General features: G+C 47.6%; 1 protein-coding gene across 1 annotated transcript; it reads left to right on the plus strand.

Moving 5' to 3' along the window:
• Positions 1-2,163: 2,163 nt before the first annotated feature.
• On the plus strand, positions 2,164-19,281 carry LOC149350465 (testicular acid phosphatase homolog). Its single transcript, XM_089579502.1, has 9 exons — positions 2,164-2,354; positions 6,350-6,445; positions 9,230-9,310; positions 9,674-9,826; positions 10,234-10,329; positions 11,063-11,152; positions 14,698-14,818; positions 16,603-16,685; positions 18,769-19,281. The coding sequence occupies exons 1-9, from the start codon at positions 2,259-2,261 to the stop codon at positions 19,066-19,068; spliced, it is 1,116 nt and encodes a 371-aa protein (XP_089435628.1). The 5' UTR covers positions 2,164-2,258; the 3' UTR covers positions 19,069-19,281.
• The last annotated feature ends 349 nt before the right edge of the window (positions 19,282-19,630 follow it).

Below are 19,630 nucleotides of genomic sequence, written 5' to 3' on the forward strand. Positions count from 1 at the left end.
ATTTCTACTTGAATGTCATTAACCCGCGTTTGTTCCTTCACTCACTCTGCCCACTCCCGGTCTCTTAACGTTACACCTATCATTCTTCTTTCCATAGCTTGCTGCGTTGTCCTTAGCTTAAGCTGAACCCTTTCCGTTAGCCTCCACGTTTCTGCCTCATAGGTGAGTACCGGTAAGGTACAAGTGTTGTATACTTTTCTCTTTCGCCCTTACACACCAATCCCCAAATACGAATGACTCCCCAGCTAGACTCCCTTTGATCTCCGCTCTGGTCTTCCCATCTTGTAGTCCTCTATAAGAAGAAGCACACGTGCCCTGTTTCCTTCAGCCACTTACCCCCTCCCTAATATCTTAAAGTAGTTGGAGGAGGTATCCCTTAGAAGGATAAGGGCTGAGGCGGCCCTTACTCCGTCGGTGACGTGCTGATGGGACTCTCAGGAAGATGCAGTGCCCGGTACATGTCCCAAATGTTCCACGCCGGCCGCTAAGGTGAATGTTCGCCACCTTTTGTCAACATGCCCAGGGACGCAGGACTCAAGAAGACGATTACTGGAAGTTGGACTGACGGCTACAAGGGAGGAACACCTTTCCTTGTGGCTAATGGACAACGCTAAGAGCAGAAGCCTACTATATACTTTAGCTGTATACTTTAGCTTATCGACAGCCTCTTTTTTATGCCACATGGCAAGTCTTCGAGTTAAAAAAAAAAGGCCTCCGCCCAGGGTTCGGGCCGCCGTTGCACCTTCCAGAACAAGAAAGATATCAAAAGAGAACGGAAAACCTCGGAGAAAAGGGAACCCCAGCATCTGGAGGGCGCATTGAGCGGTCCCTTTAATATTGGTCAATCTGCACTCATTACTCTTCCCAATGGTATCGTCTTCGTTAGCATACTCAGCCTTCTGTGGATGCTGGACACACTTCATCCTTTTTTATTGTTAAGAACTAAATGAATGCATGCTGTGCTTGCACTTTGTGTCGATTGTTTGACGGCAATAAAAAAAAATGCCCATTAGTATGGAGCCTGTGCCACTCCAACGGCTTGCGCACCTTGTACATTTTTCTCACTAAGGAAGTTAGGCTGACCGTTGTATTACATCCCGTACAACCACAGTAAGGTAAGTCTGAAGGAGGAAGGTGTCAAGGAAGGGCAGGCCTTCAGCGCACATGCACGCCGTCTCATATGGAACCAAAGAGGCAATTTTCGTTTTCCATTTCGTTCATTGACGCTGGTGTACCATTTAGCCGCCATTTGGGATACGGCCACCGCGATACACCGGGGAACCGCTGTCTCGGTTGCTGCTGTCGTATTTAGGACGGTCGGCCTTGCAAGTTGGATCTCCTTCCGTGTAATTTACTTTTGGCCACTTTTGAGTTGTTGGCATGCAGATTCAACTCTACTTGTTTGCATTAGAAATGTTCATGCTTAGTTTTAGGCATATAAGGACCTCCTGCCAAGCGAAACCTGGCCGCATTCACAACAATTTTGTCCCGGAATGCGAGATGGTGATTGGCAAACGCCACGAAACGCCCATAACAAAGCTTATTCATCATCTTTGTGCTTTCTGATACGCTGGAAGTGGGTGGGATATGTGTTGCTACAGCGAGACTCGTAGCGTCAGAACCTTGTGCAGCCAGGGAAAAGTAAAAGGAGCCCTTATCTGGGTGGGCATCTGGACTGCGAATTTGAGAATATCGCGAGGGTGACTAGAGCGAGAATGCAAATGAGGGCCTCAACACAGCAGCTTCCTCCAGTTGCAGGTGCGGGTGACACAGCTGGCGGGAAGCTGGATTACGTACTAGTATATTATCGCGTTGTTGCGGCTCCCCGCGCGCTCAGAAACACAGAGCTCTGCTGCACCGCTCCCTCGCCTGCCGTCAGCAGTACTCGGCAGCAGAGAACGTCTCGTCTGTCGCGTCTCCATCGCACCGAGGCGAGGACAAGATACGAGGACGTCCGCTGTTTCTTTATTGAGCCCCTCCTCGGGTTTCGTGCAGTCCTTGTTTTACAACTGGCGCGTTGCGGGCTTTGGCCGCTCGGGGTGTCCGTGCAAGTGGCCTCTGGCGACGCTATCGGGACGGGCCCGTGCCAACCAGCGGGCCGTACGCGGGACCTGGCCGCGCTGATTGGTCCAGCGTGACCGGCCACTTGTGCACGCGCGGCAGCAGCCGTAAGCTCGCACCGCGCCGTCCTTGAGTGCCAGTCCCTCAAAAACAGAGACCGCGTGGCCGGCCGCTTAGAGCCCCTCTGCCCCCGAGCCATGAAGCTCGCGTGTCTCCTGGTTTTGGCGGCCGGCGCGGCCGCGCGCAGCATACAGCAATGCATCGAGCCGAGCAGCCTGCGCCAGCTACACGTCGTGAGTAGCCGATCAGCGCCGCCCGTTAATCTTCTTCTTCCCCTTAGGCCTGCCAGAGCTGGCCGCGGCACGCTTTGTCACCTGTCGTGGCCGTTTTCGCGCTCTGACGTAAATGCATAGCTCGCTGTGTTCCAAGTAGCCTGGCCGCCGCAAATGTCGCGCATTCAGAAGCGTCCGCCGAGCGCTCGCCGGTGGCTGGCTGGTGAGTGATTCAGTCAAGTGGAGCTACTTTAGCTCAACGACTTCCGAAAAAATATTGCTCGTGCAGGACGTCGTAAGGCTTCCAAATCAGCCGCATAATTCTTTCTGAAGAATTACAACATCAATATTGATAAGGATGGTTCAGGAGCTGGCGAAGACTACGTGAACCCTTGTGAAATGCGGGGAAGGTTATATAATCTCTGCATCTTTGTCTTCGCACTTCTTTCTTTTTATGGTGATAGTGATGTCCAAAAGCCAGCATGATCCGTGAAGGAAACACGGGGGTTGTGACTCTGTGACTCAGAGAACCTGCTATGGTACGAATACATCCAGAGTTTGGTGAATTTGGTTGCCGCGAAGAGCAGCATGCACGATCTGGGGTGCTGTTGTTGTACGGTTGCATTATTCATCCCGCTCGCGTAGATGTTCTTTGTGCTTTCGTATCCTGAAATTTTTCTGCGCTGTGACACAGTGCAGCGAGTCAACCTATACGAAGTCCACATCATTGTGTTTTTTAATTCAGCTGAAACGAACAAACCTTTTTTTTTCTGTGGATGCTGATGAAATCAGGCGTTTGTGTAGAATACCAGCCACATAAATAATTCAAACTGCAACGACCGTTTGTTTTTGTCTTTTTTTTGTTGGTATCTTCGTAATAGGACTCACCTGAATGCTCACAAACGGCATCGAAAAACAAGAAAAAAACAAACAAACTGCGCTCACAGCGAGCCGAATAACTTATACTTGGAGTCATAAATAACTTTACGTTACGAAGGTTTGTTAACAGCTATGTCTGAAGAAGAAAGGAAAGAAAATGGGTAGAGGCGAGAAAACATGTGACTTTCTTGCGGTATATAAGAGAGGAGTGAGTTTTTACGAATTTTTTAAGGTAAGAATACACGAATGACAACAGTGTAAGCAACCAGACAGGGTCCTTTAATAAAAGACAACCAGATGCTGTGACCTAAGTGATTCCGACGCCAGTCTAACTGCTCCTTCCAGTGGAGGCGTTCTTAGAGCCTAGGGTCGCCATTCGCTGGGGCTCATTATCCGAGTGAAGCGCTACAGTAATTAATAGGACGAGGCTTAACAACTAGCATGTTCCAGTGCGCTTCCACTATGCGATCTATTACATAATTTCTAAAGCGCTTCGAGAAAGTTCCGGTTACTTCCTGCAAAGAAATTCTTGTTGAATCTTGCATGTGTTTTTGTTTCTGTCAATGTTGAAACCATCAATGAGTCTTATATGAATTGCATAAACCCCTTGCTACCTCCTTTATCCGCGCTCAATATCATTCGCTGTTCCGTCTTTCATTTCTTGTGGCTATCAATGCGCTAAAAAAAAAAGAGAGTAATTGGAATGGGCAGGACTTGGCGCAAGCCCATCATGCTTGTTATATATTGCTGTTATGGTCCCCAGCTGTGCAGATTGCTATATGTTGTATTTATTTCACCTGCCCTGCCCTCCTATAGCCGTGGATTTGCTGAGACTGCCATCCTTACACCGCGAGAAAATGTCAAACGAACTTTCTTTGTTTAGGGATCCACGGTATAGGGAGAAGGCTGGAAGATGGGATTCTTGACAACACAAAACAATATAAACGAGGCTCAAGGGGGAGCCTCAGTCTGCTAGCCAACGTTTCGACAAGAGGACTGGTCTTCGTCTGGGATCAGTCCTCTTGTCGAAACGTTGGCTAGCAGACTGATCGAGGCTACCCCTCGACCCTTGCGCATTGTGTTTTGTGCTTATTTGTTTAGATTAGGAACAAATAAACATTTGGTCAAAAATTTTGTCCTTTATTGCTCAGGGATAGTGCCCGAGTTTTTAACAGCTGTTTTTCTCTTGTGCTTGCCGTGTTTGCGCACAATGTTCACGCATCACGTGCACAGACATGGTGAGAATGAATATCACTGCGTTGAAGGAGTATTGCAAGTGGCTGGTACAGCTCGCTCAATGTATCAGTGTACCAGCCGCACTCGAAACTTGTTCTTTGTAGCGTGGCACCCCTCGTTTTGATATTCGCGTGTAGGAACATTGCATAAACTGCAGCAAATTGACTTCTGCCCGCCTCTGAACTTCAATTGCCAGCATTGACCGGAACTCTTTGGCCATGACTGGTGAGGTCTGAAACATAGCCACTCAAGACTGCTTACATGTGAAAAGGCGTAAGCTCGCCCACTCACTTTGTGAACGCAGTCTCCGCGCGCTGCGGCGTGATGTAACCCGATGCCACGCAGCTGGCAAATCTACCTCGGCATGGCTCTACGTAGCCGCCGCACCCCTTCTGATCTGCGCGCTAACCCCCTTAAGTGTATGACGCGATAGCTAATGTGTCATTCCCCGTATATACTGAATTGGTCTTCTTTTACTTGACATTCATAGATCCCCAGGAGCCCGCATACCGCTCCCGGCACAGCGGGGCAGTGGTGCAGCGGTTAAGCGGTGCGCCACTGCCCTGGGACGGCAGGTGCTGCCACCGGTGGGACTTGTGCGATCCAGGTTGTTCCGAGCAATCTCGCGCCACCAGTAATTAATTTAGGCGCCTCCTGCCACGTTGCGCAGCTTTCTCACAATCCGGTGGGCAGGTTGTGATGACGCCCTAAGATTACGCCATCCAGGTGGCCCACCTGCCTCCTGGGTTGCTTCTCTGGGGATCTTTCGTAGATTTTTCGCCCAAACGAGAAGTTTTTCACGGAAGACTACATTGGCTTTCATCCTTTTGACGAAAAAGTTCAAGAAATACATTGTTTAAACAGAACCTCTCCCCCCACCCCCTCCAAGAGCGGCGCCTAACCTTCCGTCTGCTGCGTGCACCGATGTTCGAAAATAGTTACTGCCATCTTGCGCCTGACAGCAGTATATTGTTTCGGTTATTGTCCTCAACTCATGCTCATGTTCACTAGGCAGAGGGACGGAGGGGCCTCGGGTTTTTCAACTGCTGATATCACCTGCGCCGCAGTTAATTCGTTTCGTACCTTTGGCGCCGGAGTTGAAGTCGCGTCGTCTGAGCTTACGGACACCGAATGGACGCTGCATGCAGGCGCGGAGCGGCGGTCGTCGATGCTTCGCAAAGCGCTCTCAGCCGAAGCAATTCGCACGCACTTCGAAGGAAGCGTCGCGCATCCGCTGCCTGTGCCGCCTGGCAGCGGCCTCTACGCCCGCACCGGCGGTAGCAGCGCGTGAAATACGAGCAGCGTTCGCGCCGGCATTCAGCCGCCGGCAGCTCGTTCATCACGCGCTCTGAGCGCTGAAAAGGGTGCCGTCTTTGGCGTCTAACTCTTCGCTCGTGGCTCATTGAGGCAGCCCCGTCGCGGCCGCTAGGTTCCTCGCGCGGACTCAGCCTGTCGGGGCGACGTGTTCCTCGAAGCGTCCTGCGACTTCGGCCACTTTCGATGCGGGGACAGCCAGTCCGGCTCGGCCGACTTCCTTTACAATTCAGATTGCGTATTCTCTCTTTGCAACCCTTCCTGCCTCCTACACGAAGTAAGCGACGGTAGATTAGAATGGATGGGCTCGGTCCGATCACAGGTACTCTTAAACGTTCGGACCGGATGAATTACGGTTCGCACGCTTTTCATTTCCGTTTGAACGCAGTATCCGCGCATACGCCGAGTAGTCACCTTAGCGACGTTTCCGAGAGTGCTTGGACTCGGAGGCGCATTTACTGCGCGTTCCCTCGGGCTAAAATTTCTGCTGCGCCTTTGTCACATGATTTACGCTGTGAAGCATTTATTTGCGCAGCTGAAATGTTCCGTTTACACATACGTTAATTGGTTTGTTCGTTCTGTTGCAGATGTTTCGCCATGGAGACCGCACGCCGACGTCGCTGTACCCGAATGACCCGAACTCACCCAGCGATTTTCCGGAGGGTCTCGGGCACATAACCCACGTACGTCATTGGGGACCACACATGGATGGCTCGAAGTGGTTTTATAATTAACCGAGAGACGATGAGAAAAAAAAGAAAATATAAAGGGAAGGCTGGGGTGTTAAGAGGACTCAAGTCCAGTTTGCTGCCGTACTCAAGAGAAGGAAGAGAGAGAAAAGCACAAACGGAAAAAAGAAGACAGCAAAAAAAAAAGGCATAGCTAGTACACAAAAGTATGCATGCACAGAGGCCATGAGCGGTCTCTGACGTCTGCAAACTTCGAGTACTTCAGCCAAAGCCGCGTAGTTTTCCGTGTGGTTGACCGATGAGGCAAAGGTCGCTTGGGATCTTGCAGGTGTGCCGCCAGCTCAAAGCAGCCCGTAGCTTAAGGGTTCGGACGTCAGGAAGTGTAAGAAACCTGGGGGGGCTGTTCAGTGCTTCCCTCACACCTGTACTTGTCGCGTACCGGAGTGTTAGCCATCCCAATGAAGTACGAGCAGGCATTTGAACTTCCCGCGAAAGCATACAGGCGTACCAATTCAAAAGTTTGGCGCTATCTACAGCGTGTTTCTTGGCACTGATTGCGCAAATATTCAGTTAAACTAGTCAAGTTAATTTTTTGAAATATCTAAAACCTATACGAGTGCACCACTAAACGACAAAAAAAAAAAAAGAAGTGGAAAAGTTACGTTTTCGGCAAAGTTGCCAGCAGCAAAAATTACCGTTGTCTAGTGGGCTTTCTCACGAACGCACTAAAATATCAAGGCTACGCAGGATTAAAACGAAAACTGGAAGGAAAGAAGATGCGATTAGCGCAGAAGCAGGCACTGAAGTTTTGCTGGCCTGCGTCGCACGCAAGCCGAGGGACTCCCACTTGCCGCTACGGGCCCCACCGCCCTTCGGTCAGCGACTCCTTGAGGTCGCATTACGTCCTTGTGCAGCAGACCTCTCGTCGCGTGAACCCGTCGCTCAGCGAGCGAGGAGAAGCAGTGATAAATCTGTCTCGGCAAGCGCTGCGGGCACCTACACCGGAGCCCATCTCGGCGAGACAATTTTGTCTGTTTCTGCTCGCGCGCACAATTTCTCTCCAATCTCTCGCCCCCTCTTGTCCTTGTTTTCTCGCTGTAGTGCTGCTCTTACTGAAGGGAGAAAAAAAGAACGCGAAAAAAAGAGAGAGGGGAGCCCTTTGAAAGACAATGTGGTGCGAGTTTGGCGACGGGAGGCATAAATCACTCGTCGCGCTTGTCCGGCGCGGCTCCTGCTCCTTAAACTTTACAGCATATTATATTTCAGTGAAGCCCGAGGCGCGTACTGAGAAGCGCGATTTTTCACGCGCCCATTAACTCCTTCGCGGCCATTATCGCGCGTCATACGACACCAGCTTCGCGTAGCCGCTTCTCGGGCTCTGGTGCGCGCCGGTAGTCGCGCCCGCTGCTCAGGACTGTGGCCCTTCGCCGCGGTTTTGAATAGAGGCGCGTCCCGCGGTTTGCTTGCGTAAGCTACCTCAGGGGAACGTGCATCCAACGGGGCCAAGTGCATCGCTATCGGCGCATCTTTTGTTTTCTTTTTTCATTGCTTGAAAAAGAGCACGAGCAAGAGTCTGGTCGGTTCAGCCATACTCCATAAGTGCTGATGTGAATTTGCTGATGTGAATTTGCTGATGTGATGTGATGTGTGACAGATGTGAATTTAAACCACGGTGTTCGCCCCCGAGTACTAGCGAAGACGATGTGTGGAAACGATTACCGTGGGGCGAAGTGATTATCCGCTTTTGGGGGCCAGCAATAGAGTGCCGATTAGATTTTTCATAACGCGAACGCGATGTCGAACACCGGTAACATCTTTTCTCGCCTCTTCCCGGGCACTGCTCTTTGGAAACGGGTGCTTCGGAAGTTCCGCGCGCCTTAAAAAAAAAAAAAGTTAAAGCCGATTGAAGTTGCAGAGGTTACATTTCGCCTAAATCACAGGCTCAGCGTCGAATGCTTCCTTGAGCCTTCGGCAGTGAGGAGTAACAGTGCAATTATTGTAAACAAAATTTCGAACGAACTAATTTTCACTGTCTTGAAGTAAGAAAATCAGAGTCAAAGCGCGAGTATGATGCGTTGTTGCGACTAGTAGGGGAAAGGTTGCGTTACCATTTGCTTCGCGGCTTCGGTGCCAGAAAAATGCGGAGCTCACAACGACGACGAGATGCAAGCACTTCTATTGCGAAAGCAGTACTACGCCAAGTCTAACCGCTCGTCGCGTGGTCCGTGGCCCGTGGACCCCCTGCTCCTCCAGGAACCGCCGCCGCGCCTAACAGATGGTGTGACGTCAGCCTCTCCGTTGCTATGGCGACGCGTGACGTCAGCTTGCTTTCTCCACCGCAGCCAGGGGAGCCGGTCGTGCCGCGCTCCTCGAGGAGTCTAGCCATGGAAGTCACCGACGAAGAGTCTACTCGTATATCTGAATCTAGTTGCTCTACTGCTTCTCTTGCTTTTGCAACCAACCAGGTTTTACCAGAGCTAAACCACTCCAATTTTTTTGGAAAGGTCTATGGTGACGCTTGCTAGAAGCGCAAAAGGGTGCATATACAGACAGCGCCAACTGACCACAATAGGCTTCACGTCTTAAAACAGAAAGCGCGGTAGAGGCACAAAGTGTTTTTCTTGCGCAAAGAAAATCAAGAGGGTTAAATGAAGGGACGCCGATAAGGCACGGATTTGGAACGGGACTAAAATTTCACACCAGTATTAGGCAGAGTGTGAAGCCGAGATTTTTGAGCACAAGTCACATTTCGAAACGCATTTTTTTTTCTTTTTGCAGAAAGGTAAAAACGATCAGTACAACCTTGGTCGATATCTCAGGACGAAGTACGAAGACTTCTTGACATATGACCCTAACGAGGTGAGTAAAGTTTGTTTCGCTAAACCAGGGGCGAGTGATCGCTGAAAGACCGGAAAATAAAAAAAGGGGGCTTCGCAGATGTGATTGGGAGGAGAGGCAAAGTATTTGTCTGCATACATTTACTTTCTTTATTTATTCGCTAACCACTGTTCTGTCTGTCCTGCACAACAATGACTACAGCGTGAAGGACAAGTAAGTATAAAACCAGCTCCAAGAAACTCAAACCGTTCAACCTATTGTCTTTTTTTTTCAGCGTAATCGTTTTCTTCTCACTATTAACATGCGTCATTCGTCATGCAAATCTCAAAAAGGACTGATCTTCGTGCGTTAACGCGTTGCGTACAATTAATTCACGATTGTCAGATGCGGGCGAGGAGCTCTGGACGAGATCGGTGCTTGGAGAGCATCGAGACAAACCTGTACGGCCTCTACCCCCCGCGGGACAAGAAGGTGTGGAACAGTGAAGTCGACTGGCAGCCCGTGCCCATACAAACGATGCCGGTCGACCTGGACGGCGTAAGTTTTGACCCGTGCTATGCATGCACAGAACTCGGAACGGTTCGAGAACACCCCCCCCCCCCCCCCCCCCTCATTCAGCGGAATTAGGAAAAACAAGAAGCATAGATGCTTTTCTCAAAACGCAGAAAAATACATCAGTTTTGATGGTCCTTGACATAGTTTTCTGGATGAGCTTCTTGTCGAAAATTAATGAGTGAGTGCATTAAGCAGAAAGATGTCAAGGAAATCGCACGTTTGTGGCACTTACTACAAAGCACAAAATGTACAGAGCTGTGATCCTTCGGTTGGTAGTTTGGCTGGAATGTCCTTTTTTTTTGTTATGGCGATGCTTAAACCTTCTACGTTATTTTTGCTTATTGGCTTTTGACAACGCATGAACGCTCCTTAATACAAATTTCTCACAGATGCTGTATGAAGACGCAGTTTGTCCGAGGGATGACGAAGAGCTGGAAAGAATTCGCGAGTCACCGGAAGGCGCTGAAGTGTTGAGAAGCAATGCTGTGAGTTTTGCTCCGAGCGCTTGTTTTTCTATTTCTTTTTATTCTCCTACAAAACTAACCCTAACTTCTTTTAGAAAACTACGAAATTGCAGAAATAGTCCGCAGGACGGTGATTACGCGTTTATCAGTAACTGCTTGAAGGCTCTCGTGCGAGATTATTCGGAAATTCCTTCGTTCATACGTATTAATAATAGATAATAAGAAACCATTACGAAGAAAGGAAATACGCAGTGACTGTCTCACGCAATGTGGACAGCCGAACTGCACTACTAGGGAAGGGATGAAGAAAAGGGCGAAAGGAGAGAGAGAGAGAGAGAGAGAGAGAGAGAGAGAGAGAGAGAGAGAGAGAGAGAGAGAGAGAGGCGTCTCCTCAGTGTAGGGGTCCGGACTGATTTTGTAAACTTGAGGTTTTCTGCGCGTCATGACATCGCATAGCACACGGGCGTTGTTTGCATTTCAAACGAATGGATATTTCGTGTGCTTCGCAAGAAAAGTTTCCTTTCGTGTGTTTGGCCCGCACAAAGGAGTGTGTATCTGCCCTTTCCTAATTAAGCACTGCGATTTAGGATATGTTCCTATTTTTAGGCAACTACATGAGCGACGCGGAGTATTTGTTACATATGCAAAAGCCGTAAACCTATCGACCGAGCGTGTATTGGTGATGCATGACGCAAAGCTTGTATAGTGTACGTAACTGTGGCACTCAGCACTGGGAGGGGAATTTTTGTTCCAGAATTTGATGAAGACTCTTCAAGACCTTTCTGGCAAGAAGATGACAGACTGGGTCAGCGTTCGGGATCTGCTGGACACACTCACCATTGAGGTATGCCAGACGCGAGGCATAAGTGAATTACACAATCCTTATTACAGAGTACAAAGGGTGGGCGCCTCGCAGAAAAAAAGAAAGCACGGCTGGCTCTTGGCTTCGATCGGCGCAGAAAAAAGGAGGCAAAAAAAACGCAGAAAGTACAGCACTGGTACGCAGCGTTGTAGTAAAGTTGAACAATACAAAAAGAAAAGAAAAAGACGAAACAGCAGCCATGAGACAGTAATCGAAATAACAGTATCAAAGATACAAAGGAAATCAGATGGCAGAGATGCGTCATAAAAGTGGCGCGTCGTGCGGCCATCGCGGAAGTATACATTTGGATATTGCAGTTTCTTTTAGTAGAGGATAGCTTATTTGCACCCAGCTGGCATCAGCTCTCTTCTGCAGCATTAACAAGGCGAAAAACAACGCTTACACGAGACAGAGGAAAGTGGAAGCATGATGCTGACTAACAAACACGCCTTATTGCACGGTCGTCGGTTTCGTATACGCACCTTTCGTGCGTATACGAAATGGAAGAGACGAAAAGAACATAAAAAAAAACAAATTAAAAAATAGCAAGTGGTAAAAGATCATGCCGTATCACACACCTATTCAGTTTCTTTGTCACGAAGTGCGATTGAAGGCATGCTAACGCATGCGCCACTCTTTTGTTTGATGCTGATGATGGTGTGGTTGAGTTGGGGAACACACTCAGGTTTGAAACAGTGCTTCCCTAGCTCGCTGCTGATGGCACCTTTTAAAGATCTCTTGTGTTCTTGAAGCCAAAATGTTGAACGTACTACATTTTTTTAAGTGTTTCACGTACCTATTCTGGTACCCCTTTTTGCATGGATTTTTTCCTTTGGTCACTGTTCACCTTGGCGCACATGCCCCTCAACTCTCTTCGTTTTTGCATGTCATAGTTAGTCCTTGGGCGTGAAACGAACAAATAGTATGATTGGATATATTTCGGTTATTTTCACTGTGTATGACTGCTGTAGAGGAGCGTTTTCGTAATACAATATCTTTTTTATACCCTAGAAATAACCGAAGTTTATATAGCTTAAAAACACTGGCCACGCGAGACTGAGAAAAAGAAGTTAGATTGAATGTTTACTAAAATATTGTAAATTGGGTTAGTCACTCATTACTATGGATAAATTCTTTGTATTTATCGTCCGCTTACTACAAAGTATTTGACCATAATTAAGATGAGCCATATTTAATGAATTATAAAGAAATCATTTCCACATGTGATGATACTGTTATTCTCAGCTGTGATAATACACTCAAAACTAAAGAAACTTAAGCTGCAACGTATGCTGCGCCTGATCACTGCATAACAAAAAATAAAATGCCCGACAGTTTAAGCCTGATTTCTCATTCAGTTGGCATCACGATGTACGCTGTGAAGAAGGTATTCTGCAAAGATTTATTTTTAGTGCTGAAAGATGAAACAGAGTGCTTTCGTTTTCAACCCGCTTACCTTCAAGTTATTCCGGTTATACCACTTTTCCAGGTGCGCTAGTGCTTAGTTTGCTGAAGCTATTACAGACTCTTAGCGTTGTATCTAGAGAACGCCGACGTCGTGTCGTTTGTGCGTAACACTGCGTATCTTCCATGCAACCATGCGAAAGGGTTACGTGGCTAAAATTGTAACATCCAATAAATAAATAAATTGATAAATAAAATAATCAGTTTATCAATCAATCAATCAATCAATCAATCAATCAATCAATCAATCAATCAATCAATCAATCAATCAATCAATCAATCAATCAATCAATCAATCAATCAATCAATCAATCAATCAATTCCCAGGCAATATTTCATCTGCTAACAGATGAGACCCCAAAGTACGGGTTGTGAAAGGGGTGCCTTGAATAGTTCTTCGCGCTCATATTTCGCACAGAGCAGGCATTCGGCGGTAATTTTTTATTAATACTACATTTCGGTCGGATACTTGTCTTATTCGTTGCAAATTAATGGGGAGTTCGTATCGTATGCAACGATGCCGGACCAAAAAGGACACTTTCGCAGCACGTGTACTGGCAGCGCCAGCACTTGTTGTCAGCAGAATTGCGAGAGTAGACGAAAGGGAGACACGAAACGATGAGGGACGCGGAACCCCTCGGGGACGAGAGATGGCGCCGCCGGTACAGCTGTCACGAAAGCGTCCTTTTTGGCCTGGCATCACCGCATACGATGCGGACTTCCGATCAATTCTAACCAAATGAGTCAAGTGCTCCACATAAGCGTAGTATGAAAAGAAAAATGACAGGACAGTTACCACTGTGTAACGCGAGGTTAAGCGAGAGCTTTTAAGGTATTTATATTTTACTACATGTTGTGGTAGAGAATATGAGAGCGACTTCGCATGTCGATAGTTCTAGGGCACTCTTTTTAGTTTTCCACGCGTAGTCGTTTCTGATCTAGGTCTGCTCTCTAGTCCGCAGCTTTATAGACGCGTGGCGCCATAGATAACCCTCTCCTCGGGCGGCGCCTTTCGCACCAGCTGCCTCAGATGGACCGTGCTACATTCCTCCGTTCGCGCCATATAGTCTCTCCTCCTACCGCGGTAACCACCCTGCGGATGGTCTCCGTGGTTACCACCCCACGGCTACGCATTCCAACGCTCTCGCCATATACTCCTCCTTCCACGGTTCCCTCCTCCCCCTTAGGGTAACTACCCTCTGGGCGGCTCCTGTGGCAAGCACCCTCCGCTCTCGCCATACCTTTCTCCTTGCGCGGTGAATACCCTCCGCTTGAACTTTCCTGTGCTCTCGCCACATCATCCTCCTTCTACACTGAACACCTTCCAGACGTTTCCCGATGTAATCACCCTCTCCATACCCTCCTCCTTCCACGTTAACCACCCTTCAGATGGTTTTGGTGGTAACCACCCACCGGTTACGGATTCCTCCACACACGCCATACCCTCCTGCTTCCACGGTAACCACCCTCCGAGTGGTTCCCACGGAAGCGCACGCACCGGTTACGCCGACGACTACGACATACTACTAGTACTGCGACGGCGCCAAGCGCGAGAAAGGGCGCATAACAGCTGTCGCTGTAAAAGAATTACCGCTAAATTCCCCCGTGTCCGAAATTTAGGAGCGAACAAACCAGCTGTTTAACCGAGAGAAGCATTCATCGATTCTCTCTGAACGACGCAACAGTGGCGGTTGAGCTCACTGCGCGGGATGTAGTGAGCGGACCGAAAAGTCGAACGCATTACGCGCTTTGTGTGGTGCGTTCTGCACGAAACGCAGGCATTTTCGTTCGCACACCGTAAAATTTCATATGTAACGGCAATTTATGAAGGTGGTTTTGTTGAAACGAGGTTTAGGAGCTTTTCAAGAGCGAGCTGCTGTATACAGTGCGAACAAGGAGAGCATGCATGTCGCGTGCCGCAGTGATCGAAGGCCCCTTCCCATAATTCATCTCTCGAAAACACGGACAGCAGCACTCCTAACTGCCGAGGTTAAAGGAACTCGTACGAGTGTTCTTCCTTGTGCACTAACTGGGTTCTCCGTTTCATGTTTGTCTTGTCACAGAGGAGCCGCAACCTGAAGATACCTGACTGGGCGCTCCCACTTTGGGGCAATATGACCAGGGTGGCGAAATACACGACCATACTCAATTACAACAGCACCCTGCACAACAGGTTTCGCGCAGGTAAGATACAGGGCTGTGCTTTTTACTTGGTACATCGTTCCATCAGTTTGCATGCCGGTCAACGGCACTCGTGCAGTAGGTTTTCCGAAAATCCATGGCTCGCTCGTACTGAGGCACGAACCAAGCGATTATGAGTGCATTGCGGTGGCCACTAAGACTTATGAAAGTACAGATGAGGAGAAAACGATTGCTCAGTGACCGGTAAACAGAGGAGCGAGGACGCGTTATTAGCGGGAGAAAGGCGCATGTAAGGAAACTGCCCTTTTTGTGCTACAGAAGAAACTGCGTTTCACTGGTAACGCTGTAAAAGCAGTACACTTTGCTGGCATCTCAGTGCCATGCCACTTTTTGAAGGTCACACTGCCATATTTCCCATGAAGGTAGAGGGCAAAATAGCTTAGAACACCTAGTTTGCCGCTGACGGAATTTTGAGTCTCGTGCAATTTTTTCAATATTTACTTATTTCAAATACACATTAAAGGTGTAGGTAATGCATATTACATGAGCGATTGCATTAGTACATGCGTAAATGATTTTTTTTGTTGCTGTGTTAAATCAAATGGCATTATGAGCTTACGCTCGGAGCAAAAAGCGAACGATGCCATCCCATCAAAAAAAGACTCGCTAAACCAGGCTAAGGCTTAGTTAAAACAGTCGACGAGAGCCGCTATTTTTTCCCAATTTCTCCGTCTTCTTCACTTATTTTTCTCTTTGTCTTCCTTCTGCTCTTCTTTCTTTTCTATTTTATTTCTTCTCGTTCTTTTTTTTCTTGGTCTTCTTTCTCCTCATATTTTCTCTCCTGGCTTGGCTCCTGTCTTCTACTTCTTTTCTTTTCTTCTTCCTCTTCTTGTTCTCTTTATTGGCTTTGCTTTTGTGTTCTTCGCTTGTTCTTTTCTTCTTCTCTCGTCTTATATTTCTCTTTGTTTGGCTTGGGTCTTGGCTTAGCTCTTGGTTTGGCTTGCGGATTTCTACGACTACTAGTACAACGGGATTCGATTACACGACCACGTGGGGTGGGGTCTCAGTAAAGGCTCTCGCCGTAAAACGTTGCCTATATAGTACCGTCTTTTACAGATGTAATTGCAGTGAAGAAAAATGGAAATGTAACTAAGCCTGTATGGCTATCCTGCATGCTTCACCCATAATTTCACTCAAATATAGTTCCTCTCCAAGCACAATTTCTCTTCGAAGAACACAGCTAAGGCAGGTGGGCTGAAATAAAGACGCTGCATTGCTATGCACTTAAAAGGGCGTGCGTAATGAATGATCGGTCACAGACGATGGTGACCACAATTGCGGCCGGTGTGCCGACTCTTACTGCTCAGTGAAATCCACGAGCGGCACACTAACTATAGTCTTCTCTAGCCGAAATCGCATGTCCTCTAAAATCGAATAGAATAGAATAGAGTAGAATAAAATAGGCGCCGTTCGAGTAACAGTGTGTGCAACAATGAAAGCTATTGAGACGTGCGTTTGTGAGCTCTCTGCTTTCGTTTTGGTGGAACAGAAGAAACTAGACTTTACATAGTTGCCCTCCGCGTTTTTTTTTCGCTATCTGTGGCATTTTGTCTGCAACTCATCGGAACCAGCAACTGGAAAGTAGACTTGTGAAAAATTGTCGCAATAGAATCGATTACATCTCAATAAAAGATCTAACGTTAGAGGTCCCCTCTGTGAACACTCCTCTGCATAGTGGCTATCATTTGCAAGCGATTTTGATTTGTGCACGTTAAATGCATTTGCACTGAAGGTTGCTCTTGCTTTGTTGAATAACAATGATGCAGGTCTTATGATTCGAGAGATCCTGCGGCACTCAGACGCTGTGATAAACGGCAACTCTAACGTCAAGCTATACATGTATGCAGCGGTACGTACGTTTTTCTTGTTGCTTGTTTTTTTCTAACGGTTACAAGGTTCGTATGTCAAGAGGAGTTGGAAGTAAACAAAAGCTTCTGAAGGTACCGTGGTTTCACTTGTTTAGCTTGTATAGGCGGCTAAAAGAACATAACCTCTGCCGAGTTTTTTTTTTCATTACTGTGTGCAGATGGCTGAATAAAAACTGTTCATAATAGAATAATTTTTAAAAGAAAGTCATCTTCTGGGCCTGGTAAGCCAGTTAAAGCTAATAAGAAACGCCAAATTTACCATTTAAATTTTTTCTAGTAAGGAATACAAAAAAAAGCTAATTTAACGTTGGTCATGACAAAGGACAATAGGCCTTCAAGACACAACCTGAACTAGTAATTCTTATTCAGGCTGAGTAACTGCGGTCTGTCTTGGTGTCGGTTTCTCTATCATAGCGGGTTTGGCTTTCTGGCACGTTTGTATCAGTTTTTTGCTGGGCGTGTCGAGTAGGACGCTTCTTTGTTTTATTCTTTGCTGAACTGACCCTGCTTGCCATAGCGTATCGACACAGTTTCTGGAGGTGCCTCGGTAAAGGCAGCGCTGTGTGTGGAGTGTCTCTTTTATGCTCCGCTCTCCGCGCCGTTTTCTCCTTATGTACTCAAAAAAGATGCGTGTATTTTAGCCCTTTGGTTGGGGCGACTTCGGATGCGGGAGGAAGGCTCCATGCTGTGTACGTGCTTAGCTTTGCTGTACATTAGTATTCCTATATATTCGCACACTACTGGTCATTTCTATATAGCGCAGTCTGTCGGCCTCCAGTAGCGAGCATCGCTTAACTCAGTGTGAATATTTTTACTTGTAATTCAGAGAGAGAAAAATAACAACGCTGCGAGATGGTGCGTGAGGATATTGCTGCTGGTGACCTACTGTTCCTACGCGCTGTAGTACCCGAGTTATAAAATGCTTCCTGTGTTCGCTCCGACTAGTTCTGACAACCATAGGAAAACGATGGTGTGTACGAAACATTCAAAATTCCAGTGGTAATTTGTAATTTTCAGTGGCTTTAAATTTTGGCAGACTTGAAGCGCTTTATAAGAACAATAAATAACTGCGCAAAAAGGACGGGTCAAGAGTGAATACGCACTCTAGACGAGTGCAGTGCGCTTATTCTCTCTTGTCCCGTCCTTTTTGCGCAGTTATTTATTGGTCTTATAATGTCGTACCAACTAGCCTCTCTCCGCACTCTTCCAGAAGCGCTTGTCCAGATTTTTGTGGGCTTGGCTAAAGACAGGACAAAGAATAGCCTTCCAATTAAAGCACTAAATCACAGACACAAGGAGTCCACTCCATCGTGCTTACCGGTTGTTTTGAAACATCCTCTCTGAAATGCTGTTTCGTTTGTAGCACAGGTAACTGCTTCACTTCAATTTATTTCTAAATTTACATTAAAACCCACGCGCAGCGGTGACTTTCCGCCGTATTAATTTTATTATTAAGGGACAAGACCGCTTTCCAAGAAACATTGTGGCACAGCAAATAGATAGGATTTGCTATCTTGAAACCTGATGGGGCCTGCCAAGCAATACACGCAGATGCACTCCCAGGGCACGTGTTTTTAACGACGAAATGATTGTTTCGCCCTCAAAGCTGCCTTTGCACTGAAGAATGTGGATATATTCACATTCTGCCGTTATAAAGGCAGATACGTGTGAGCTGAAGCTCTTCACATTTGCAGCTTCTGGACTGTTCAAGTTACTCCCAACCAATATGTAGGCGCTGGGCTTGTCGTCTGGCTAACAAGGCCAATAATTTTTTCCTGGTGTGACGGTCGCTTGCTCCGCAATAAATGTGGCGGCGAAAGATAAACCAACCAAGCGGCCAGACACGCTGACATATTCTGTTCGGTCTTCTTGGAAAATAAACATTGGAAGAGCACTTCTATCTCGGTAGGCTAAGCCTCAAGTGGTTACCTTGATTCTGACTTGACCGTACCTGTGCTTGAGAGAGCATGACTACACGCTCGGTTCTATTCTACGTCCCCACTTTACATTTCGCCTCGTCTTGAGTGGTGATAAAAAAACACTCCTTGTATCCCTGTGTTTTAGCACGACGTCCTGATCGCGGCGTTCACGTCCGCCTTCGGTGTCTTCAACCAACTGGCGGTGCCTTCGTCGACAGCGGTCATCACCGAGCTCCATGAGGATGCCGACGGTAACTTCTACATTCAGATGCTCTTCAAGAACGACACCACGCGCAAGCCGTACCGGCTGGAGATTCCCGGCTGCGAGGGATTCCGCTGCAACCTGAAGACTTTCAAGGAGATCGCGAAGCCGTACGTCGTGGAGGACTGGCGACAAGAGTGCGGCCTCGAACCGCTGCCCGGCGGTTTCGATCTCTTCCCCTAGGGTGCGGACAGCGTGCCCTAAGGCGATTCCAGTGCCACGCTATTGTCGAATCGCGTTCGAAGCGGCCACCAAACTGCTGACGCCCGCGGATGATATACGAAGGCAGTTTCTCTTCACTAAAGAGCTTTGCAGGTGTATTATAACGCCTTTCAGCCCCAGTGCACAATTATTTTTTTTTAAATAAACATTTACCCAAGTGGTGTGGACTTTTAATCAGGCCTGTGGTTGCATTCGTGGTCTGCGGGCCTGGCATAACGCCATTACTCCAGCATATGCATCATACGCTATCTGGAGGCGTGCAACGATAACTTGCGGTGTGGTCACTTCTCTAGGGCCATCACTGTTCACTCTTTTGTTGTCGTGGCTATTATTTACGCAGCAGTTTTGTAGCATTACCTGGCCACCTCATATACACGAGCAGACAGCGCTATCGCAATCACGTGACAACGCTGTTCCCTAAAAACCAGTGTCGATACGTAGGTGTATCATGCATTCGAATTTCGAATCGGTCAAAGGGATTCCAAATTAAAATTCTTGCGCTTCATGCATTTAGTACAATGCA

Source organism: Amblyomma mixtum, chromosome 3 (genome assembly GCF_055824585.1).
Source record: "Amblyomma mixtum isolate Tamu chromosome 3, ASM5582458v1, whole genome shotgun sequence".
In the NCBI taxonomy this organism is placed as follows: Eukaryota; Metazoa; Arthropoda; class Arachnida; order Ixodida; family Ixodidae; genus Amblyomma; species Amblyomma mixtum.

Excerpts from the sequence above, each read along its gene's own strand:
- LOC149350465 (XM_089579502.1), top strand. The coding sequence starts at position 2,259 with ATGAAGCTCGCGTGTCTCCTGGTTTTGGCGGCCGGCGCGGCCGCGCGC. Across the intron at positions 9,311-9,673 it reads TGACATATGACCCTAACGAG|ATGCGGGCGAGGAGCTCTGG; the intron begins GTGAGTAAAGTT and ends CACGATTGTCAG. Across the intron at positions 10,330-11,062 it reads AAGTGTTGAGAAGCAATGCT|AATTTGATGAAGACTCTTCA; the intron begins GTGAGTTTTGCT and ends TTTTTGTTCCAG.